Source organism: Cuculus canorus, chromosome 4, assembly GCF_017976375.1.
Source record: "Cuculus canorus isolate bCucCan1 chromosome 4, bCucCan1.pri, whole genome shotgun sequence".
Lineage (NCBI taxonomy): Eukaryota > Metazoa > Chordata > Aves > Cuculiformes > Cuculidae > Cuculus > Cuculus canorus.
This window is the reverse complement of record NC_071404.1, coordinates 61449376-61474365: the sequence shown is the minus strand read 5'-3', so window position 1 is coordinate 61474365 and position 24990 is coordinate 61449376. Positions and strand designations below refer to the sequence as shown.

The 24990-nt window shown below is 45.0% G+C and overlaps 2 protein-coding genes and 1 long non-coding RNA gene across 19 annotated transcripts in view; 1 reads left to right on the top strand and 2 right to left on the bottom strand.

Annotated features, from left to right (window-relative positions):
• The window catches only part of SCD5 (stearoyl-CoA desaturase 5), a 31231-nt gene extending 29096 nt beyond the window's left edge, over positions 1-2135 (bottom strand). For both annotated transcript variants that reach the window (XM_054066402.1, XM_054066403.1), the window contains exon 1: positions 1870-2135. In XM_054066402.1, the coding sequence (XP_053922377.1) occupies positions 1870-2020 (151 nt within the window). In that variant the 5' untranslated portion in view covers positions 2021-2135. The remainder of the gene's footprint in view (positions 1-1869) is intronic.
• LOC128852181 (uncharacterized) lies at positions 2127-24986 on the top strand. Its single transcript, XR_008449874.1, has 3 exons — positions 2127-2339; positions 5547-5611; positions 22932-24986. It is a non-coding gene; the product is annotated as an uncharacterized LOC128852181 (long non-coding RNA).
• Positions 9636-24990, bottom strand: part of SEC31A (SEC31 homolog A, COPII coat complex component) — a 49347-nt gene continuing 33992 nt past the window's right edge. For 4 of the 16 annotated variants that reach the window (XM_054066385.1, XM_054066376.1, XM_054066380.1 and 1 more), the window contains 6 exons: positions 19883-19921; positions 18137-18195; positions 15968-16240; positions 15427-15546; positions 12534-12605; positions 9636-10346 (listed from right to left, as the gene is read on the bottom strand). In XM_054066385.1, the coding sequence (XP_053922360.1) occupies positions 10167-10346; positions 12534-12605; positions 15427-15546; positions 15968-16240; positions 18137-18195; positions 19883-19921 (743 nt within the window). In that variant the 3' untranslated portion in view covers positions 9636-10166. Of the gene's footprint in view, positions 10347-12533; positions 12606-15422; positions 15547-15967; positions 16241-18136; positions 18196-19882; positions 19922-24990 lie in introns of all 16 variants that reach the window. The other 12 variants (XM_054066378.1, XM_054066381.1, XM_054066384.1 and 9 more) reach the window with 6 other exon arrangements.

Genomic DNA, 24990 nt, shown 5'->3' with positions numbered 1-24990 from the left:
TCAGAGGGACCTCAGGTACAGGTCTCCAGCGTGACAGCAAGCTACTTTTGTCTGACATACTCTGAAGGAGATCTTGTACTTTCACCCTGCCTACCACCTCTGAGGTGGGCAGACTCCACAGCAGCCATTTGCAACAGTGGCATGCAGTGTCCAGCAGGCCAGGGCTGCTGAAGCCAATGCACTCACTCTGCTGTGGAGCAAACTCCCATACAAACTTCGTGGTTTGCCTCAGGGTGGCTGTTAAAAATAACAATTTCAAGAAATGAGAGGCTCTCACTTTCAAAAAGAAAGGCATTCAGTGGCAAAGTCATTGAGACCTGTTTATTATTTAGTATCTGTTTAATTTCATCTAGGAAAAAAATACCTTGGAGGACTGAGGGCTGAAATTGGTAATTTAATGCTTCAACTTTAGTCTTAGGGAGTTTTGTAATTTAAGACACAGTGAAATAAGAGATAACTTTAATGTGTCTTATTGAAAAGGCAAAACAGAAAAAAGAAAGCCCACCTGCCCACATGCTATGGGACCTAAAAGGGCTGAAAGCAGACCACGGGCTGTGTGTTTCACCCAGGCAGCTCACAGAGGCCCTCTTGGTCTCCCCAGCCATTAAGCTACAGCCTAAAATCAGCCTGAACCAGGAATAGGGAGGGGAGAGGAGTTAGCACTCACAGAAGGCAACCAAGCAAAACACAACCACTCTCCAAACCTTTTCTGGTCATGAGTGAACAGGTAACAGCTTGCGCAAACCAGGCAGCCAGTTAAACACCACGTCCCCAGAAACTGTTTCCCAATTGGGAACTTGCCAGAGGATGGTAATTGACAGAAGGGTTTATTTCCCAACTTCAAATAGCAATGATGGCTGTTTCTAAGGGTTTAGGACAGACTAAATATTAAACGCCAAATCGGTGATAAACAGATACAGAATTACTTAACCAGAAGAAATAAACCCGATTTCTTAAGTATTTGGCTAGGACTCTTTGAGAGTCACTTCAAAAGCACCGATTGCAGCCTAACAACACGAACTCCCTGGCTGAATTCCTGATAGCAGAGATCCTTCTTTCTTCTATTTGCATACAAGAGTCCCAGACCACTGCATTCTTAGTTTATACAACAGCTCTCCAAAACAGGTTTTTACACAAAACATTGCACCAACTGTAAGTAGCATTCAAGTTGTCATCCTCTTGGCCACCCACACTTTCACGACTCCACACACAATTCTGCCCGGTGAAGGATGATGCTGACATCCACCATTTGAGCCTCAGAAACCTCGCACGATACTACAGTGCTTCGGTGTAGCTCTTTTCCTAGCACTGTTCTTCTGGAGAGAAAAAGAGAACCTCACTGTAGGACAGAAGGGCTCTATATTTCACGCTTTCTCTCTTAAACTGACTCCTCACCTTTCCACGGCTAGAAAGAACACAGATGCAGCAAGCCACCTCACCTCAGATGGGCTTTGCTTCTCCTTGCCAGCATTTTACAGCTCCTCCTCGAGTTTTAAATCCTCCCTAATGAGACGCATCACCTTGCTCGAGAGACAAAGGAAGAGGCGATTTTCTACTCATAACAGCAGTAGAATGGCGTGGGTGTTGGTAAAGTAACGAGATGAAGCAGCAAAGCGAAGACCAACGCGTTCTCCATAACACTTTTAAACCGAAACATCAGCTGCTAGACTTTTTTATTTTTTAAACTAAATACCCTTAATAAATGTAACCGGAGGAAGAGCGCCCCCCGTTTCTACTGCAACCGCGGTGCCCCCGTCCCCGGGGTGCGAGGGCAGCGGGTCTCCGCCGGAACTACCCGCGGCCGCGTGAACACGGGGACCCGTACCCGAACGCGCCGCGGCCGCTCTCCCCGAAGCCGCCCCCACTCACCCCAGAGCAGGGTGAGGAGCTGCGCCCGCGGCACCAGGCTGAGCGCGTAGACGGCGCCCAGGTGCAGCAGCGCCATCAGCACCACGTTGCGCCAGACGATGGCCTGCCCGCGGCCCGCCTCGCCGCCCACCGCCCGCCGCAGCCCGGTCATGTCTCCAGGGGCGGCAGGACCCTCTGCGCAGCGCGGCCGGCGGGCGGCTCGGGGTCGGCAGGGCCGCGGCGTCGCGCAGCGCCCGCGCCGTACCGCGCGGGGCGGGGCCGCGCGCGCAGAGCGACAGCCGCTGCCCGCCCCGCCCGCCGGGGTCGCCGCTTTGGGGGGCTACGGCTGTGCGAGGCGAGAGGCGCCCGAGGCGGGGATGGTCAGCGGCGACCTCCGTGTGCCGGTGCCGAAGGGTGATCCAGGTGCGCGGGCGGAGGCTCGTCGTGACCAGTGAGGCAGATCCCGCCGCGGGACGGGAAGCGCCTGGCGAGTAAGTCATTAGGTGTGAACCGGGTGTATGTCCGGATAAAACTGCCTGTAATGCGTTTCGGTTAGTTTCGAATGTTTCTCGGAGGACAGGAGGGAGAAGAGGGAGAGACACAGGCATGTCGGCAGTCATCCGCCCTGGCTGAGGCTGGCTTTTCCACGATTTATTGCTTACAATGTCTTTCATCGCTGTGCCAGGATCGCAGAAGAGGATGATTTAACTCGCACTGTGTTTTCGTGCTCTGACTTCCTCCAGGTGCCCCAGGTCAACTGTTAGACTAAGTTCAAGTGTACCTACTATCAATTTAATCTGTGATACTGTCATTTTAGCACTATGCCGTATGATTTTGGAGGTGGGCAGGAGAGATGGCTCTGCCCTTTAAGGACTTTTCCATCTCTCAGTGCCTGAAGCAGAAAGAAGCCGCAATCCCTTACACACGGGCTGGTCCCCAGGTGTTGCAGGCACCATTGGGAGGAGAAGCATAGTTCATAGCCCAGGCTCTCCTCTTCTGCACACCGCAACTTGTGCGGGTATGCTGTCCTGAGTTTTTAATGGAGGAAGGTCAGGGCTTGGGGTGGGTGAAATGGAAGTGCAACCAGGCAGCAAGGAAATATCGAGACTAGGGAGCACGTTTCTTTGGAAAGACAGGATGAAAGTATTTGTCCTCTCCTGGCTTCTGCAGGCTCTTAAGCGGGATGTGGAATAGATGTTGGTCTTGTATGCTCACACAAGTGCAAATGGCACTGAAACCTAGCGGCTGCCTTCTACAAGCATTTCTGCCACCCTAGCATAGGCAAACACATATAGAAACTGCTTTACAAGATTTCCAACTAATTTGAGTCACTGATGAATGCATCTGTAAAGGCTCTCTTTGCCACCATTGTGTATTAGTGCGATGTTAGCTTTGCACACGATACTGTGAACTTTCATATCCTACCTTTATCTCTAGTTCATAGCAATTTCCTTACACAGTAGCCAACACAGCATGGAAAGCAGGTGAACAAAGATGACATGAAAAATGCTCTTTTGTGACCAGATGTCCTCTGGATGCAGGGAGGGCTGATGCTTAGGGTAACAGTGTCAGGTAACTTCCATGAAGAAGGCGGCCTCACGCATGTGTCCTAGCAAAGACAGTTTTGTGCAGAGAAAGTTTGTCAAATGCAGCAGCAAAACTGGAGAGGGGACATTGTCTTGTATCCAGCCCACATGGGACCAGAGGAGTTGTCCCTACTGCTTATGCAGTTGGTGATCTCAGTGAAGGAGCAGATGAAGCCCAAGCCACGCAAAAGTCTCCCCTTTGATAGTCTTGTTGCACAGTGTCATTACTGTTCCCTTGACCCAAGAAGTCACCACTCAGGCAGCTGCACTTCAGTGACAGCATCAACATTTGTCCCAGGATTGCTGCAGTGGGCAGCAGCACATTTTGGGATGTGATGCTGTGAGAACATCTCCTCCCTTTTAAAAAGCCACCTGGTTAGATGGTGATATCAGAACTACGTGCCACAGAGAGAGATCTGGACTGCTGGGATGAGATCTTGCTAGTACTGAGATGCAAAAATAACCAAGAAAAACTTTGCAAGTCTCACTTCTATTTCTTGTGGTAAAAAGTATTATCTGAAAACATTCAGTGAGCCAGAGTGACCAAGAGAAGAAACCTGAGAAGCTGCAACTGAAATAGTAAATGCAAAAGAAGATTTTTTCAGTAAACAGTCTACGGTTCATATGTCTAAAAGTGAAGGATGTGCAAATCTGAAAATCTGGAAACTGCTTGTTTTGGTCTGCTGCACTTAATGGTGAAGGTGTAGTGACTGCAGACATGCTGGAAATGAGAACTCAAGGCAGTGTTCGGAAAGAAAGATTATAGCCTCCCTCCCCTCTGCTCATCTTACCTTTGCAGGCAATCTCACCTGGACTTCCCACTTGTGTGTGTGCATATATCTGCTCACTGAGTTTAGCCTCCTCTGCTGCAATAATGCCTTTTCTGTGCAGGTGAAAGAGGCACCTGACATTTAGCTGTGTCCTGGGTAACCTGTACATAACCCTTGATGCTCTTATAAGCTAACTTCAAATGAGTCTTACTCTCGTCTGTCTCAGCACAGCTCTTGCTCAAATCTCACTGATGAGTGAGAAGACTGGACTATGGGCTCAAATCTGCTTGCAGGCAGCATGCAAGCTTGTGATTCCCCCTGGGACAGAACCTGCCTGAAATGCTGTACCAGGTTGCTTGATAGGCAGGCACAGGCTTCAACTATTGCTTCAGTGCACTAATAGGGTGAGCATACATCCTCTTGCAGCCTTACCAGCGAGAGAGGCCTCATCCATCATCTACACTGAGGTGAGATGAGATGAATCTGTGAATATCTCACTGGCAACTTCCTACTTCTGATGGGGACAGGCATCTCTATGCCACAAAGACACTTCTGTATTGCTGGAGGAAGCAGGTTACAGGTTACTGTCTGCAAACACAACTGTGTGTCAGATAACAAATGCAGGAACAAAGGGCAAAGGACCTAAATCTTATGAGGCTCCCTATTCTGGTTGAAAATGTTGTGGACTTGCAGGGATCTAAGTGCTGCTGCTGCATTTGAACCTACAACCAACCCTCACCTTTTGTGCTGTGCTCTACGTGGCAGTGCACAGGTGGGCAGCAGCAGCTGTCAGGGTGATGCCCATCGCACCAAAATGCTTTTCTGCCAAATAACATGAGACTAGACGCTTTTGCCTTACTGAGGTGAGGTAGGCTGGGACAGTACTCTCAAACTGTCTTGAATTTTAGTTTTTTATTATCACAACTATTTAAGAAACATAGCAAAATCTTATCTCTGACGTATAGCTCCAGAATTTACTTGTCCTTCCTTAATTATTTGACCTGAAAGAACTACCTCTTTCAGGTTTCAGAAGGCTGCACAAAGGAGCTCAGAGGGGTGCTCTTGTCAGAGTTTGAGAGCAGTGTGGCAGGGGAAGTCAGGCAGTCACCAGCTCACCTCCAGCCCAAACTGCTCCTGTCGCAGCACAACTCCTCAGCTCCTGATGGGCAATTTCTAGGGACATGGGCCTAGACTTGGAGGAGAGTGGCTATGTGAGTGATGTTGGTATAAAGCGCGTTAGTCTGCTGTGCTAATTAATTACTTGTCCTGAGGCAAGTGAATTAGCAAAGGCTATATAATTAAACCCAAGATTGTTTATTATGTATTTTAAACATTCTTCTAGAATTCTGCACCTGGAAGAAGGAGGGCAGCAATGATGAAACGGAGCAAATGATTCATAAGCACCCGGTGGGTATTGTTTTAATGCTACTGCTGTCTGTTACTGTCATATTTCAGCACAGAGCTATTTAAAATGTTGACCAGAGCAGCTTTTTCTTTTTCTTCCCTTTTCTCTTGCCATAAAAAAAAAGTAGTAATGACCCCGAAGCATTGTTCCAATGAAGGCCTCATGAAGGAAACTAACTCTAAAACATCAGAGGCCTAAGAAATACATTCTCAATGTTTATGTATTGAAATGCTTCTCGTGTAATTGGCAAAGAAGTTGAGGAGCAGGTTCCCAAGAAATCTTCCTTGTGTGGAGTTACTGGTGAGGTCAACTGCAGTTGCTTTTTTCAGGTGCTTCTTAATAAACTGTCTCTAATTAGACTCTCTTATTAAATTTTCAGCTGTAAAGCTGTGGGAATTTTAATTGGTTTATCCTCTTTTGAGGGAGAGCTGCATTAAATGTAGCCATGCAATGTATCCATACATCCTGCCTGGCCATTTGGTGATGTATCTGTCTAATCTGCAGGACCAGCAGAGGAAACAGGGGACTGAGCAACTCGGCATACAGGCAGTCAAAGCCTATAGATTACTCTGACCTTTCCCATTTAAGATTGGACACATTGCAACCGTTCATGGCATCAGTACATTACTTATTACACTCCTCAGTATACTCTGACAGTGGCTTTGGCTTTTGATCAGAGCTGAATGACTCAGCCTGGCCCCAGACATCAATGGGATGCCCAGCATCCCATGCAGGGAGGCAGAATCAGTTGGTGGCAGATGTTTGGCCATACTAAGCCTGTTTTTCCCTTTAGCCATGAGCTATGTTTGGCTTTATACATGCTGCGCTGTCTTCGCAATGGATGCTTAACACTGCTTAAAACAGTGAACCCTTACAGGTGCGGAGCCATGCAGGATTGCAGATATGATTGGGGGGAACAGGGGAAGGAAATATCAGACCCAGGGGCTCCTTTTTTTCCCCCTCTCAGAATCTCCAGCCAGGCTAATGACATGGTGAGGTTTGTTGCTGCTGAAGCAAAGAACCTCATGGTGATGAGGGTGAGAATGAAGCTTAGGGGAGCTTTCAGGAATACGGGGGCCAGTGCCACTGCTCTGCATGTTGTCTCTGCCATGCTTCCAAAAACATGCCTCCCTCCCCTCCATAGTTTTGGGGCAAAACAGTTATAGCAGTCAGACCCCCTCTGTCCTCTCTCAATAGCCTAGTCAGTCTAGCATATGCTCCATTCTGGATAGAGAAAATGTGGTTACTAAACAGTAAATCCACATCCCCAATCCGTATGTTAGGGAACTATGTCATCCAAAAGGCATAAGACAGAACAAATCTGATATAAACATTGCACAGCGTAGAAATGCTGCAGTGATTAAAAGACAATCTCCAACATTCATGTCTAATGCTGACCTTGGACTTCTGCCAGTAAACCCAAGGGAAATCTATTACAGAGCTTTACAAACAGAAATAGGTTTTGATTAAAATACTTAGATGTTCTGCCCATAGTCAGCCTGCTCTGTAGTACTGCCCCTCATACATCCTCATCTATTTGCCTCTGCCTCTTCCCACCAGTCCTACTGGTGGTTTTCCATAGTGGTGATAGCCCAAGTAGCAGGATACCTCCTCACGTCAGCTGCCATTGGACAACACTCATGCTGGCACAGATTACTTCCATCCTGTTTTCTTATAATCCTGCAGCTTTAGGGGGAGGGGGCACAAAGAGGAGCAGCTTGGCTGGTGTTAACCATGGTATAAATCTTTTCACACTCAGTGAGATCAAAATTAGGCCATTTGGGGTCAAATTCTTTTACTAGTATAAATTGGCAGGGCTTCATTGCCTTCTGTAAACAAGGACAGCCATTTTCATTTATAACATCAGACAGGTGGATAATTGCTTGGGATTCTTGAAGATATGAACAGATGGCAGCGTAACTGATTAACTGTTATTGTTCATCTCAGCTGCTCTTAGGGGAGAAGCAGATTTTTGTATTCATTCCTGTTACTTACTTGGGTAGTGTAGTTTTCCAGTCCTGAGATTCTAAGGATGGCTGACGTGGAGGACAGCTTTGCTTTCATCAAGGAGAGCAAGATTATTCCATTGCTGATGCAGTGTCCAGGTTGGTAATGCAACATCACAGTACCTAAAGATACTATCAAAATGATAGTCATTTTAGACCACCTCAGTTTCCAGACCAAGCTTATTCATGGCCTGCTTATACCACATTTGTTCTCATGCTAACACTGCCCTTTAGTTCCAATCAACCTGATTCCCTTCTGGTCTTCGCTAGATGAACAAGGATGTTTTATTTAGTCTCTTCCCATTAAGCAAACATGTCCCTCACATCTGCCTGCCTCACCAAGTCCTTTCTCTCTTTGCATGTGCTTTTACATGGAAGGAAGTCTAATGAAGGATTGTGCAATGCCATTAAATGTTCCTTGGCTTTTACAAAGCCGCGTTATACTGGGAGCTGTTCCGAGCTTATCATCTCAGGTCCTGCTGTTGTTCTTATTCCCAGCTTACAAGTTTCCAAGTTACAGCAATACTTTTGCCCACAACTCTGAACACTGCACGTATCAAAGGGCATGCCACACTGCTCCTGCTATTACTCCCCAGTTGTTACTGCCCAAAACAGCCAGCTTCACAAACAAAGTGTGGACTGTCTGCATGTCCTTCATGAGTGCTACTTGCCATCACTCCTGATTCTTGTTCAGGAGTACTCCCAAAAACACTCAGTAAGAGCATGCATAAGGCCAGCTTCTGAATTTCCTTTCTAGCCTTCTCACAGCACCTCCCATCTACCAGTTCAGTCCTGAGGTAGAGAGATTCTCTTTTGCTTTCCTTTCTATGCTGAACCAGTATATCACAGAAATGTCAGGCAGGCCAGCCCAGCACACCTGCTTTTCACCCTACTGATTTTTTTTTTCATTCTTATTTACTTCTGAATGTGTTCCTTCTTTTAAGATTATTTCCCACCTTGAATCTATAGACAAGGGTCTGTATTTCTCTGCCCAGTTTGCTCCAAATGAGGCATGTATACTGGAGTTCAATGCAGCAGTCTACTGAGAACGTGGGGTATTAAGATGTCTGAATTCTCATCCATGTCAGGAGGGGCTGTGAAATATTTCCTAGATACCATGTTCCCAGCAATAAGGAGTGGGGCTGGTAAACTGAATGTTTTTCCCCAAGAGGTGGACTGCTATTTCCTTATTACCAGCTTCTGGCAGCATGAACATACTTCACATTTTCATGTGATCAAGCCAACACCTAGGCCTGCTAGGCAAGGTGCTTTTATTAAGGGCATGGATGAATAAAGGGTACTTACAAACCTTCCAAATGACAGAGGCAGAATACAATCTACTTGGAACACTGCTTAGAAGTCCATAAACTAGATCAAGGGGAAGAAAACTGAGTAATTGCTGATGCTTTATGTTCACCAATTATAAAAGCTTATGAAGTCAAAAAATGCTGGAAAGGAAACAAAATTAAGCTCCATTTTATCAGAGGAATGGAACTGTTTTGCCTGACAAATCTGTAACCCATGATCAGTTTAAGTCACAGAAGTCAGCAATGATTTTCATTGCTATTCATAATATTTCTTGCCAAATCTACATTCCACAGGAACCAATATTTTAGGTAGTTCAGGCAAAACTGCTCAGTTTCACAGCACAGTATGTCCTCCCCGTGGTAAGCAGCACAGCACAGGCAGGAGTCTCCAGGTTCAGAGGACTCCAAGAAACAATTTGCACCCTGTTTACACACAAAGTATCTGTGCCTAAGTATGGGTGGCTTAAATCACTTATTATTTCTACTCTTAGCTTTTAAAAATACATACAGATGTATTCTGAATCCTTGATAAACCTTTTTTGGAACACCAATCTCTTAGTATAGAGCTTCTAGTGATGAGCATGGAGAAAACGATAGCCTCACACCTAGGAAGCAATAGAAAACTGATCCACTGTACTCAGGGTTCAAAATTTCTAAGCTGCAGCTCATAAAGACACATTTTAATAAATTAATATTTATTGAAAATATCACATTAGCTTTTATTTTGCTTATCTGCCCCAAATTAAAAAAATTAAACCATTTAACACGTAAATTGTAACTACACAACTGCAAGCAGTTTCATAAAATAAAAGACAAAATACACTTGTAATATGATCAGACTCTTTAATCTGGTGGATGAAGAACAGTGAGGTGGAAGGGGTATTAAGGTCTGATACACAGCCTATGTTGTTGTTTTAACACATAGACCTGTTACTAAAAGCCACTTTTTAGCAGTATAGCATGCATCTAAAAACTGACAATATGGGGCATCATCTGTTAAATATACTATTTGTAGACAAGAATCATTAGGGATGGGTAAAGGATTAAAATAAACAGAAAAGCACCAGGGCTCCATAGCCCTCCTAGAATTAAGTATTTTGCAGGGAGAGTGCAATGCCATTTGTCAGCGCTCTACTGAGACATGCCGTAAGGACTAGCAATTTGGTCCATTTCCTACATGTTTCTTGTAGAAATGCACTTCTTTGGAAAAGCAACCATCAAGGCTTTGCAAATGCAGGGTTACTTCAGACACCCAGCTTATTGGCCTGGGTAAGGACAACTTTCAGAACAGGCATGAAAGCAGAGGTCTCACTGAAGTTGCTGGTGCTGACTATGTGTGTGTGGATGTTCAGTCCTTCCTGGTAGTTGCGAGTTTCAATGCTCTTCACAATGTTGTGCAAACCACTAATGATGGCTGGAGAGAGCTGCAAGGAAGCCACACAAGGCAAGTCAGCAGAAAATAGAAGCAGTGCGTATGCTAGTGCTAGAAAAACAGAAATCCCAAGTGCAACATTTGGCCCTCAGGAATGTGCAGCAGTTAGGTTCTTCCTTTAAAGATAGCAATCTTCAAAGCTGCACCACACTGGGAAGTTACTGGAAAGTCTAACAGCAGTCTTCAACCAGAACATACCTTCTCTGCAGCACTACAAAGCTGGCAAGCCTTCACTGCCAGCACCTGGATGCAGTTTCCTGAGGTAGAAGACCTGATGTGACAGACTGTGGCACGTGAAAAACCTACTTAGGGGTACAGTTAATTGCTCGGCAAAGACAGCCTAACAATGACCATTCTAGTCCTAAGGTACTAAGAGATCTAAGTCCAGTTCTTTATTCTACCACAGACCTTCTGGAAAGCTTTGCAAAAATTACCAGCTCTTCAAAAGTACTTGTACTTCTGTCTTCAACTGAAGTCAGAGAGCCTTCAACAGAGAACCGGGTGATCAGGCCCAGTCAACATGGGTTTACAAAAGGCAGATCTTGCCAAACTAACCTGATCACCTTCTATGACAAAATCACTCAACTACTGGATGGGGGAAAGGCTGTGGATGTAGTCTTCTTGGACTTCAGTAAAGCCTTTGACACAGTTTCTCACAGCATTCTGCTGCAGAAACTGTCAGCCTCTGGCCTGGACAGGCGCACACTCTCCTGGGTTGAAAACTGGTTGGATGGCCGGGCCCAGAGAGTGGTGGTCAACGGAGTTAACTCCAGCTGGAGGCCAGTCACAAGTGGAGTTCCTCAGGGCTCAGTACTGGGTCCAGCTCTGTTCAATGTCTTTATCAATGACCTGGATGAAGGCATCGAGTGCACCCTTAGCAAGTTTGCAGATGACACTAAGCTGGGAGGAAGTGTCGACCTGCTGGAGGGTAGGGAGGCTCTGCAAAGGGATCTGAACAGGCTGGACTGCTGGGCCGAGACCAATGGGATGAGGTTTAACAAGGCCAAATGCCGGGTCCTGCACTTGGGGCACAACAACCCTATGCAGCGCTACAGACTGGGGGAAGAATGGCTGGAGAGCTGCACGGAAGAGAAGGACCTAGGGGTGCTGGTTGACAGCCGACTGAACATGAGCCAGCAGTGTGCCCAGGTGGCCAAGAAGGCCAACGGCATCTTGGCTTGTATCAGAAATGGGGTCACCAGCAGGTCCAGGGAGGTTATTCTCCCTCTGTACTCAGCACTGGTGAGACCGCACCTTGAGTACTGTGTTCAGTTCTGGGCCCCTCACCACAAGAAGGATGTTGAGGCTCTGGAGCGTGTCCAGAGAAGAGCAACAAAGCTGGTGAGGGGGCTGGAGAACAAGTCTTATGAGGAGCGGCTGAGAGAGCTGGGGTTGTTTAGCCTGGAGAAGAGGAGGCTGAGGGGAGACCTTATTACTCTCTACAACTACCTGAAAGGAGGTTGTGGAGAGGAGGGAGCTGGCCTCTTCTCCCAAGTGACAGAGGACAGGACAAGAGGGAATGGCCTGAAGCTCCGTCAGGGGAGGTTCAGGTTGGATATCAGAAAAAAATTCTTCACAGTAAGAGTCATTGGCTACTGGAACAGGCTGCCCAGGGAGGTGGTCGAGTCGCCTTCCCTGGAGGTGTTTAAGGAACGGGTGGATGAAGTGCTTAGGGACATGGTTTAGGGAGTGTTAGGAATGGTTGGACTCGATGATCCAATGGGTCCTTTCCAACCTTGTGATTCTGTGATTCTGTGATCTGAGGGTTTTTTTGACTCCAAGTTGTGTTTCACTTCCCTGGGAGCAAGGGATCTTGCTGTGTGTTGGCTCACTCTGCCCAGTAGATGGGGACAAGGGCCCTCCTGGTTCATTCACCCAGTGTCTACTGCAAGGAGCACTGCTCCTTGTCTGAGTACGGTCCCAGCACAGCACCATAAAATACATAACATAACCTTAAAACACTGTAAAGTCTGCATAGGCACTTGGAGCCAAACGCTGTACCTAGTCATTTCTGGGAAATGCATGAAAACATGCAATAAATGGATTTGAAGCATGCTTCTAAACGAAGAAGCAGCACCCACTACATATTACAGAGGATTCCACACCACTGATGAAGTTCTTGGCCATACCAGCAATATTTGATGTTGGAAAAAAACATAAAATATAAACCAGAACTTACTGTCTGTTCCCTAAGTTTGTCGTATAGAAACTCCAGGCGCTTATTTGCATCATCTAGTTTCCTCTTGGTTTGCTGCAAAAGAAATAAATACTTTGAAACAGTGATTTTAAGAACACCATACTGATTTGATATCACTGCAAAGAGGTCCATGCCTAACATGAAATTTATTTCTCAACATTTTCCCAAGACATCATTTTAATTATTTGCTCTGTACTTTTCTCCCCTGATTTTGCTAGGAAAACCACATGATGTGACTGTAGTTCTCCACATGCAACCACTCTAGTTAGTGACAGGAAATAGTTAACTGCAGAGATGCATCCAAAACCCACTGGTATAGCTGTTACAGAAAGTGACGGAACTCTGAGTTGCAGCACAAGTTTTTTTTCCCTACGGTTTACTGGCAAAGCATAATGATAGGTCAATAAAGTTATTACTGGAATCAAGTATTCAGTAATATCAATGAGACCTTAAAGGCACATACAGTCACTGAAGTTTAAATCTAAGTACAATTTGGTCATAATTTATGGCAAATCGAAATTATATTTTATACTATGCAATTAGTAAAACTAGGAGTTACTAAAGTGTTTACTGCTAGCAGAAAAATAGTCTAACCCAAACTCTCAAATTTTCCTTACAGATCCTTTGTGCTTCCATAATTTTATATAGACTAAACCACCCCCTGATATATCTGGAATTGTTTTGCCAAAGGCTCTTAAAACAACTCCAGTATATTCCACCAGGAGTGCCACAGCAGCTGCTGGAGTAATGCATTTTTATCCACTTTTTTTTTTTTAAAAAAAAAAATCCAACAGCTACAGAAACTGAAGATTTTAATCCATAATAATAAAGCATCAAGATTATAATTACAGAAGTACAAAAAAGAGGGTGATCAACAGCAGTAGAAATAGCATCAGTACACAAGAGTAATGGAACCTCCCCCCTAACTCAGTATGCACATCAATCCATCTTCACTTAGAATAGTTCCATTTTCCCTAGCATCAGGAAGAGTTTCCCTGGATTAAACAGCTGCCCAGAGATATTACACAAAGCCTATGAGAATGCTCTAGCTCAGAGGTAAAGACAGTCTGGTGGCTGCCTGCTCTGCTAGAAATTAGGGAAAGCTGTTTGGATGGCAAAGAGCATAAAGGAGAACACAGCACGTGGATCTTGGGCTGTGCATACAAAACTCCTCAGCAGCAGTTATGCTGTCAAAGAACTGAAACAAGTAAGGAAAAAGTACCCTAGGAGGAGCAGATAAGACACTGGCTAATTCTTTTGGACTGTCTAACTCAGATACACAACTTCAAAATATTTTCTTCAAAATCTGTGAAGGTGTGCATGCTATTTTCATTGTACAGATGGCCAATCAGGGCAAAGACAAATAAATTGTGTTTAGTAAACAGCAAGATATTTCCCCAGCCAAAGGAAACTAGGTGGAAGAAGTACAAACTATGCTTCCCATTTTCCCCTTCAAAATGTAATAACTAAGTGGTGTTGTTCTGACTAAGTAGCATTTGTTCTGACAATAACTGATGTATCCACTCGGGGCAGTGTTTCTCAGCACTGTGTGCTTGAAATGCTTGTTCTCCCTAAGAAAATCAGAGAGACTTAACAAGAAGCAAGCAAAATGTGTTGGCAGAGCAGAAAAGCAGTCCTTGGGTGCAGATGTGAACTGAATGCTTTTGCCTTGTGTTTTTGGGAGAAGGGCACTCAAGGTCAAAGGGCCTGTGCAGTACACAACTTCTGTTCCTGCACTCTACTGCCTAACCCTTAAATAAAGGATTTTGAACAATCAGATGCTACTGAACTTCATGAGGTCTGTCCAAAGGAAGGTCTATAGCCTCAAAAAGTTTCTGTAAAGGTGTGGGCTTACGCCCACAGGGGAAAGAAGGAGTATGTACATGCAAACATGAAGTCTAATCTACAGAGTCAGCTGAAATTGTACGGTAAGCCTAAGACAGAATTAACATCGAATTCCCAATAAAATCCCACAGCCACTGCCACAGAGCAGTAGGACAGCTCAGCTCCCAGTCACCCTAACAGGAGTGTGAGTCTGTGCTGCTGACCAAGCATGTTAAATACACAAAGCTCTCTGCACACCACCAGCCTGTCTTTCATCAGCCACCCTTCAGCATGCAGCAGGCATAAACTGAACAGTCAGCATCTGAGCTTTGGGGAAGTGTGTTATCTACCGACCACTGGAAATAAATGAGAAGTTTTCAGACAGATGGCTTGTTAACAAACTACTGATTGCCACAGAAATTATTTTTCTTATCAAACTCCAGTGGTCCTGTTTAAACTCATAACCATCTCTGCTACCCGTTGTTTCCTTCTGAAATTAGTTTGTTATCAGAAATCATGAATCACAGATCAAAATTCAAGATGTACTCATGTAGGTGAGCCTCAGCTCAGACCTGGTATAATACCAGCTGCTTTCTTCTCTGAATTATATGAAGTAGTCAAGCAAATGTACAGGGCATGCCTCCACAGTGATCACCTGACAGAATGAAGGACAGCCCCTTCTGAAGCTTTTATAATTTTTAAAATTATTTATCTTGTTTTTAAATATCAACATCAAAAACTCAACTGTAATCAATTCCAACCTTCGTTCTTAGAAGAAAGCTGCAGAGGGGGCTGCAATGGGTTAGTGCTCTGCCCATGCTGATTGTTGTAAGGCCAGAGTTGAATTGCTCAGGCAGCTGGGCTGTGGTCTGGGCCCCCACTGCCACATCTTATGTGCACATGGCTCTTCTATGTGTTGCTTGTGGCGGCCCAAATCAGCCTTTAGAAGGAGAAAGCTATCTTAGGAGAGGCCACGATGGCTAGCTGTGCTGCAAGTACCAGCACATTCACGCAGACACAGGAGTACCCAAGGAACACAGCAGAGACCTACTGGATCAGAGGCCGACAGCAGGCACCTCTGGATAAGAGCTTCAAATGTAGTCTTCAAAATAAGGTGCTCCTCAGGGATGGGCTTCTTGGTAATCTTCTCTGTTGGCAGCGTCTGCACATGCTGAGAAACAAAGAACAGGTGAAGCTTTTCCAGGTCATTGTGACCACAGGTTGTTTTCAACTAAACCAAGTAGCATCATTAGCCAGCTCAGTCCAACTCCTATTTCTCCCCCATGCATGTGTGGAGGAGATATTATGGGTATCTGCTGTCTCTCCCCCTGGAGAGCTGTGAAGTTGCAGAAGCAAGCAGCTTGCTGGTCCATACTGACTAAAGTATTAACTGTAGAGAGGTATTGCGGGAGATGGCAGTAGCAAAAGAGGTGGAGGTTACAGCAGCAAAAAGCCAACATGGTACAAAGCTAGTGACTGAAAATTCTACATTACATGTTGGAGGTACAAGAAATGACTGGCCAACAGGATCCCAGCCTGCAAGGCTTCTCTGATGTACAAACCCGACCCATACAGTGCTGGGGCTACGTTACCTGGATAGTATTGCCAATTGGGGCCCCAGGGGCCCCCTCCGTGTTGGGTTTGGAAACAGTAGGTGGCATGATGCAGGGCCCTAGGGCCTGGGAAGCAGGCGGGTAGCTACTCTGCAGCATGGGCTGCTCCGTGAGGAGGTGCGGAGCCTGGAAGCTGGGTGCACATGAGGGTTGTGCCAGAGCTGGAGGCTGCTGCATCTGAGACTGCGGATCTGCCAGCAGATTCATGATGGGCGAAGTGATGGGAACTGGAGGAAGGAAGTTATCAGGGACCTGTGGGAAAAAAACAAACAGTGCATTGACACTGTTGTGGCTGTCACAGGCAGAGCACAACACCCAGCTCCTACAGACTTGTCAGCCCACAGCAATCAAGACCTCTGCCAAGCAGAGTGCCCCCAGAACATAAAAATAACTGGGGCAGGCAATACAAGATTTCACTCTGGCTAAACAAACCCATTCCGCTGGCTGCAGCTGCATGGTAAGAAGTGCCCTGAAGCAGTAATATTTGCAGTCCTGTGCGCTCTGCCCATCTTCCTCCTTGCACAGGGCAGGAACAGCCTGCCCAGTGTGCACATGGCCGCAAGAGCTGAGTGAATACAGCCACCTCAAATCAGAGACACTCTCCCTCTGCTAAGGACACAAAACAGAGGTTTGGCACACCAGCACTAACAGAAGAATTGCACTGAAGAAAACTAACCCACACCTACATGTATTCCTCACTTTCAAGGATACATTTTTGTCCATAGGACGCAGCTAGCAACACATGCCAGTAAAGCTTCTAAAAACCTTTCAAGTTTCTGGCAAACAAGTTTGTACTAAGAGAGTATGAGTGCATTTCAGTTTGATCCCTAAGCATATACCAGTCTTTTACACAGGGGCATTTCAGAAACATTTGGTAGAGGGAATAAACAACAAAATGAGCTATTGGTCTCTGCTACATTTCATACAGGAATCCAAACAACAGAAAGTCACCATGGCAATGTGCACATTTCTTTGGGTGTGCATGGAAAGCACAGCTTACAGAACCCTGAATGAATGGTGCCAGAATTAAGCTAGTGGTTTGGGACTGCAAGAAAAATATACCAAATCCAGCCAAGTCAGCAATAAAAGCAATGAATCACAGCAATAAACTTTTGAGTGCTGGGTAAGTTCTTGGGTGGAAACAGTTGCAAATTATGTTCTGGCTTGAGATGCCAGATGGTTCTTCTATCTTACAGTGTGGTGAGTCATTTTATATCCTAAACACCCCCTCATACAGTGGGCATAAGGGAAACAAACACAAATATTTCTCAGAGGTTTGTTAAATACCGAATAGGGAATGCAACAAACATGACTCTTCATTTAGAAGGGAGCCAACCCTCAAACCCTGGCCATGGCAGAAATTCTGGCTGTAACATACACACAAAGCAGTAGCAAAACCCCTGAACTGTAGAGACCAAACCCAAAAGACTAAGGGAAACTTCTGCCCAGATCTTATCTTGCCTGCTCCAACTTTTTTTTTTCCCCTCCCCACACTTCACATGCTCCAGACTGACTCCTGCTTCTCAAAATGCACCAGGCTCAGAGAGCAGCAGATGACACTGACTGCTGCAGAGATACACAAGACTATACAGCAGCAACAGAGGATGAAAAGACTAACTCTGCTCCATGCCAAGTGTCCCCACTTTTTGTCTTGCTGCAATCTAAATCCATTTTACAAAATTACATGGTCTCCATCACAAAAAATGTCTTAGTCTCAGCAGATCTCTCAGGGTCAGACCCTTACACCAGGATAAATTGCTTTCAGCTCCAGCAAAGTCAGTAATCTCTAACAATTTGTGCTGCCTCATAATTTTGTGCTAAGTATTGTCTCCTGCAAAACTAATTTGCTTTACTGCAGATGAAAATGGTCAGAGGCATATTCTTTCCTCAAAACAAGATCAATGTTGTTATTAACAACCACAACTTGAGCAAAAAGCCACCACCTCTTCAGAGGTATATATATTTTTTTGAGAGATGATGTATATTGGAGAGGCATAAAGGCTATTTCTGCTCACAAGGTGTGGCTTTTGTTTGCTGCTAACCCTTCTTTTTCCTTCTCCGGCCAACAAATTTCCCAGGAGCACCTTAAGTTACTGCTTTTCAAGTGGTCAGCACTCAACTATGTCAAGACAGGATTTCCAAGAGTACCTTCTTCTTCTTGGCAGCTCTGTTCAGGGCAGGAGGGTCATTCCAGCCGTTCTGAGGCCCTGGGACAGAAAGCAAACAGACACTATAAGCACCTTGGGGGAGGGTAGTGATGCTTTCCTGAGCTCAGCTGGGCCAGGTCCCTGCAACAGCTCTACTGGCAGGGGCATGGCAGAGCCTGCCCTTACCTGCCTATTACTCTGCCCTTCTCTTGGGAAAGAACAGCTCTTGCGCCAGCCAGAGCCTCCCAGCACCCTAGCCATCAGACCCTTTGGGCTCTGCAGCCGCTGGTCAGGTTTGGCATCTTGATCAACTGTAGTTAAGTTTGACAGAAGTTGATTACATTTTTTTTTAATAATTAATTTTTTCTTCTCTTGCATGATAGACTTAGAGCAGACACCCTTTGAAAAGGCATGCCCAAAGCACAGCTCCGCTACACAGACTGCATATGTGAAGTCAGCTTCAGTTACCAGTGAAAGTTTCTCCCATCTGCTTCATATGAGAAGAAAAAAACATATTTAAACATTTTTCCCCCATGATCCCTATAACATTATAAACATTAATCAGCAGCAGAGATGTTAGAAACCATGGGTGAATAAGAACTTCATCCATTTCCCAAGAGCTGCTGCTGCAATTGCATACTGTGATGAATTTATACACGGCAGTTAAGACATGTTCCCCAGCAACACAACACAGACAGAAGAGGCATAAGAGGCAACAGGAACCTTAAACATTTCAGACCAGATTCACCCAGCCACCCCTGAGACACAAAAATGCCATAAAACCAGATTTCCCCTGCCAGCTACAGCATGTTTATGGGTGCTCTGTGTCCCAAAATCAGCAGAGCCGCTTGAGCATGGATGCCAAATCTACCTTTTTGCACCAAAAGCAATTTGTTTGAAACTGGAAGAAGCACAGAGGATGTCTGAGCAGATTCACTCAGTCCAGGGTATTGCTCCGTACCAAACCTGCTCTTCCAAGAAAGCATGCTCTGTGCAAGATTTGTACACCAAAGCTCACGTTAGTGCATCAGAAAGTTTCCCATCTCATCACAGAAAGCATGTAATTGGGACTGCAGCATTACATTTCAGCATGTATTACATACTGCGGCCTTGCTGAGTATTCAGGATTTATTGCACAAGGACACAAAAAAACCAACAAAACCAATGGACTTTTTCACCACAGTGTTTTTCACTTAGCAGATGATGAATTCACTTCAGATAGCAGAACTTAACATCACTGCAGTACATATCTGAAATTTCACTTGCTCCTGAACTTTTGTTAAACAAGTTCCACACCTAGAGCATGTTAAATGGGTAAATGAAAAATTATTTAAAACCCCTTTTGCATCTGCTTTTCTTTAATGAAACACAGTGCCATCTCTTGACAGCCACATGTCCCAGGGGCTACTCTGTTCCTTCCTATCCAGAAAATCACGGAAAATTTCTCATACAGGAAGTCTAACATCTGCAATGCTGATAGAGGTATCACATTTAAGAAAATCTCCCCAAACTATTACTGCTGTTAATTGCCTGGAATAATACGTTTTAAAAAAGGAAATCCAGCATTTGTTTCTGTGGTTAAAAACTCCAGATATGTTGTTGTTGGTTTTAATTAAGGAATTAAAAATTGATTTGATTAAAGTCTAATTGGCAAACAGCATTACACTTAATATTCTCTGAAGAACTCGATTCAATTGGATTTCACAGTGGATGTAATTATTTTCATGTTAGGTGGTAGCTAGTTCACCTGTGAAGGGAGAGGCCCAGTCTTGAGTTGGTAGGTTTTCTGCAGATAAAATGCAAAGAGAACTAAAAAAACCATTGTTTCAAAAATAACAATTGGTCTGTAATTTTTGTTTAGCTATTTAATTCCAATAAGCATGAGAAGTCAGGATAAAAAAACTCCCAATTACAATGCCTGTTTAGAGACAAGTCATTTGTCCAAATCATGCTGTGCAATTGCTTTAGTTAGACTTCCCTGAAAACTAGCCTGTTACTGTTTCCATGCAGTAAATCAGTGTTTCTAACAAATGCTTCAGAGTCCTGTCCCACTATCTCTTCTAGTGTTCTCGTTTTCTATTCCTACAGCCAGTACAGCTGACAGACCACTACTCTTGGCAACAATCTTCTCACCATCATTTTATCATTCCAGAGAGCTTTGCAGGAGATGCTAAAAGTACTTGACTTCAGGGTAGAGGTCAAATATTTTCCTAAATCAAGACATGGTCTCAAATGCACCCAGTGCAGCAAAAAAAAAAAAAAAAAAAAAGTTCACACACAGCAGCCTCACACCCATGTGAAAACAAAAGTTGCTTGCTCATACTGAGCAACAAATTCAAATGGCAAAACACAGCTAATAAAGCCCTTACCATTTCAAAGAGAAGAAGAATGTCAGGGATGAGTTAATTCCTGTCCCTAGGGTTGGTCTGATGCACCTACAGTTCTGGTGCCAACTCTTCCCTTAGTTCAGAACTGCCCTCTCAAAATTTTAAACAAGATTCAAGATTCTGAACATTACAACTCCCTTGAAAACAGTTTCAAAAATGTATCACAAAACAGTGAGATGGGTTGAAAATTATATTAAATCATTGAATCACTAGGTTGGAAAGGACCCACTGGATCACCGAGTCCAACCATTCCTAACAGTCCCTAAACCATGCCCCTCAGCACCTCATCTACCCATCCTTTAAACACCTCCAGGGAAGGTGACTCGACCACCTCCCTGGGCAGCCTGTTCCAGTGACCAATGACCCTTTCACTGAAAAATTTTTTCTTGATGTCCAGCCTGAACCTCCCCTGGTGGAGCTTGAGGCCATTCCCCATTGTCCTGTCCCCTGATACTTAGCAGAAGAGGCCAGATCCCTCCTCTCTACAACCTCCTTTCAGGTAGTTGTAGAGAGCAATAAGGTTTCCCCTCAGCCTCCTCTTCTCCAGACTAAACAACCCCAGCTCTCTCAGCCGCTCCTCATAAGACTTGTTCTCCAGCCCCCTTCACCAGCTTCGTTGCTCTTCTCTGGACATGCTCCAGAGCCTCAACATCCTTCTTGTGGTGAGGGGTCCAGAACTGAACACAGTATTTGAGGTGCGGCCTCACCAATGCTGAGAACAGAGGGAGAATAACCTCCCTGGACCTGCTGGCCACGCAGATGCCATTGGCCTTCTCGGCCACCTGGGCACACTGCTGGCGCATGTTCAGTTGGCCGTCAACCAACACCCCCAGGTCCTTCTCCTCCAGGCAGTTTTCTAGCCAGACTTTTCCTAGTCTGTAACACTGCACAGGGTTGTTGTGGCCCAAGTGCAGGACCTGGCATTTGGCCTTGTTAAACCTCATGCCATTGGTCTCAGCCCAGTGGCCCAGTCTGTTCAGATCCTTCTGCAGAGCCTCCCTACCCTCCATCAGATCCATGCTTCCACCCAGCTTAGTGTCATCCGCAAACTTGCTAAGGGTGCACTCAATGACTTCATCCAGGTCATTGATTAAGACATTGAATAGAGCTGAACCCAGTACTGAGCCCTGGGGAACCCCACTTGTGACTGGCCTCCAGCTGGAGTTAACTCCATTTACCACCACTCTCTGGGCCCGGCCATCCAACCAGTTTTCAACCCAGGAGAGTGTGCACCCTTCCAGGCCAGAGGCTAGCAGCTTCTGAAGCAGAATGCTCTGAGAAACTGTGTCAAAGGCTTTACTGAAGTCCAAGAAGACCACATTCACAGCCTTTTCCTCATCCAGTAGTCGAGTCACTTTTTCAAAGAAGGCAATCAGGTTAGTTTGGCAAGACCTGCCTTTCATGAACCTTGTGTTGACTGGGCCTGATCAGCCGGTTCTCTTGCATGTGCTTAATGACAGCACTCAAGATCGGCACTGAGGTCAAACTGACAGGCCTATAGTTCCCTGGATCCTTCCTGCAACCCTTTGTGTAGATGGGCACAACATCAGCCAGCCTCCAGTCTAGTGGAACTTCCCCAGTCAGCCAGGACTGTTGGAAGATGATGGAAAGGGGTTTGGAAAGGACATCCACCAGCTCCTTCAATACTCTTGGGTGGATCTCATCCGGCCCCACAGACTTGTGGGTGTCTAGCTGGGCAAGCAAGTCTCTAACCGCCTCCTCTTGGATCACGGGAGCCTCATTCTGCTCCTCTACTCCTGGGTTTGTACACAGAGGGAACAACTTCCCTTACTATTAAAGGCTGAGGCAAAGAAGGCATTAATGTGGGTTTTTCTTGTTCAGTGGAGCTCCAAGCACAGCTTACCAATGTTACATGCATTTGCAAAAAAAAAAAAAAAAAAAAAAAAAAATAAGAAGATATTTGTAGAACTGTTTCTTGTAAGTGCATCTTTAAATCCAAACCATTTCAAAGGTTGGGTACTTTCCAAGACTTAACTTCCTCCCTTACTCTGCCTCTAAATTAATCACATTTGCAAGGTAAAACATGATGTTCCCAGATTAGATCATCACCACAAACAAAAGCACAGCACGTCAAAGCAAAAACCAGCATCACTATACACTCTGCACTGGAACATGCAGAGTTACAAGTGAGATCTACACTGACTGAACGTTTCTGTGATTCTATGAGGTCTTACACCACAGCATCCTTCACTAAGTAATGCAGCTACTCTGGAAAACATGTTGGTGGTTAAGCATATTAAGCACATACATTGCAATTTCTGCATTTATAAAACAAAGCATTTTTCCTTTTTGTTTATACGTTTTTTTTTTAAAGACGTAATCTAAAAATTAGAAATGAACTGAGTGTGCTCTTCAGATATCTCTTATCTTTTTTCCTTTTCCCCACAGTTTTCCGTGTGCATAAGCCACTTAGCCTCAACATCTTAGCACGACCTGGAGTACACCTCTGCATTTCAGCTCAAGGCTGGTGTCTGCCAGAATGGTGCCCAAGCTCAGGTTCCTGAAGGTTTGACACTTTTAACTGGCTGCCTTCTAACCACAGCTGCTAGGAAAACAAAAGCAGGACTGATAGTGCTCTTAAAAGTTTTATGAAAAGCACAGTACGTGCAACTTTTAATTTTTAAATGAAATTTGACAAGGCAATGAAGAAAAACAACTGCTTCAATTCCTCTTAAAATAAAGCTACATAAGTAAGGTGTCTTAGACTACTGTATGTGGATACAACACATACACAACTTTACAAATAGACCGGTATTGTCATTAATCTCCCTAATTTCTATTGCCCAGAGTACAGAGCATCACCTGCTCTGAGTGCATCACAAACTATGTCACTTTACTGTTAATGCAAAAAACTTAGCAAATGACAGATCTGACGTGCCTGTCAGTGACACAACTAGTAAAATGTATAAGAAAGAAGAATTTTCTTGTTCCTTGCATTTATTTGGGGGTGCAAAAGCTATGCTGTCTGCATTATACTGTGCTGCTTCACATCCCAGGCCTAGAACCCTGTCCGACATGTCTTCCTCCGTCCAATTTCTTAATTCCTCTAGCTTAAAGGTACAAGTTTGACATGCCCCATGACACAGTCAGAAGATGTACAACACCTCCAAGAACAGAGAGAAAACAGAATCTGGTTGCAGGATGGAGGTGAAAAAGGACTCTCTTCCCCCTGCAGGCCCAGCAGCTGCCCTACATCAATCCTCTCCATTTTTTGACAGAGCAAAAAACTACTTCTCCTCAAAACACGAGTGTGTGTGAAGGCAATGCCATGAGAGGTGTGTGCTCCCAGCCTCACAGATGCCAGGAGCACCACCTATTCATTGGATGGCTGCTGCAAAGCTAAATACAATATGCCTTTTCTGTGCTGCATCACCCCTAACAGACTTTTAAATGGAGAGGGAGTCATGGTGGGGTTATCCTTAGGGCCTGTCAGCAGAATCAGCATTCCTGGAACATCCCTCAAATCCTGCCTGATACTCTCTCTGCTCCTTACTTCCCAGATCTGGTCCTTGACTCTCCATCTGGACAACTTGGATGTGAAGTATGTTCATGGCCAGTTTTAGAAAAGGACACTGACAATTCCTGCGCAGTCTGGTGTATGCAAAGCTGTTGTTTCACAGGCTAAGTGAAGAGATAGGTTTGTTATCACAAGTGAGGTCACTGTTCCACAGCAGTTATGTCCAGGCAGTCACAAGGAGACACTGAGTCTCAGCTCAGTACCATTCTCACCATGCCTGTTCAAACATGCTCATGTCAGCCACGCACACATGCTTTTCATTAACACATCAGGAAAAAGACATGTAAAAGCATTTCTAAATCACTTCTGACTATCTTTTATGGCACTCACAGCTACAGTAAATCCCATTGCATTAAGTGGTTAGGAAAAAAAAATAAAGGAAGCAAACTGATGCCACAGGAAATGCTGTTTGAATTAAATATGCTGCCAACCCCGGGCTTGAAATGCTGCTCAAACCAGGGATAAATTACATTTGCAGAGTTGTTCTGTGAGGAGAACTGGCATTGTCTTATCTGCAGCAATTGGGAAAATTTACTCATTTTTGTATTTTGCTATCTAGCCACATAGCTTTTTTTGACACCAGCCTCAGAAGGTTAAAACTGTGTGCCACCATCCATCCACAGTATATGACAGCCTCATAACAAGACAACACTCTGTCTTGGGCAAGACAGAAACTCTGTGTTTGTGGCAAGGTCTGACTTGCAAGAGAAAGAAGACCGATCACACTGCTCAGTGAATGCTCACTGCAGCACCATAGCTGTATCATTGCCAGATGTGCAGGGAAGACGATGCTTTAGAAATGCTTCAAATTGACCTCTAAGCACAAGCAAACTTTGTATAGAGCACACAAAGAAAAAGTGTGCATTTAAGTGGGTGAGTAGTAAAGCAAAACCCTTCCCCCTCCCTGCTTGGCTCCCCATCTAAGCGCAG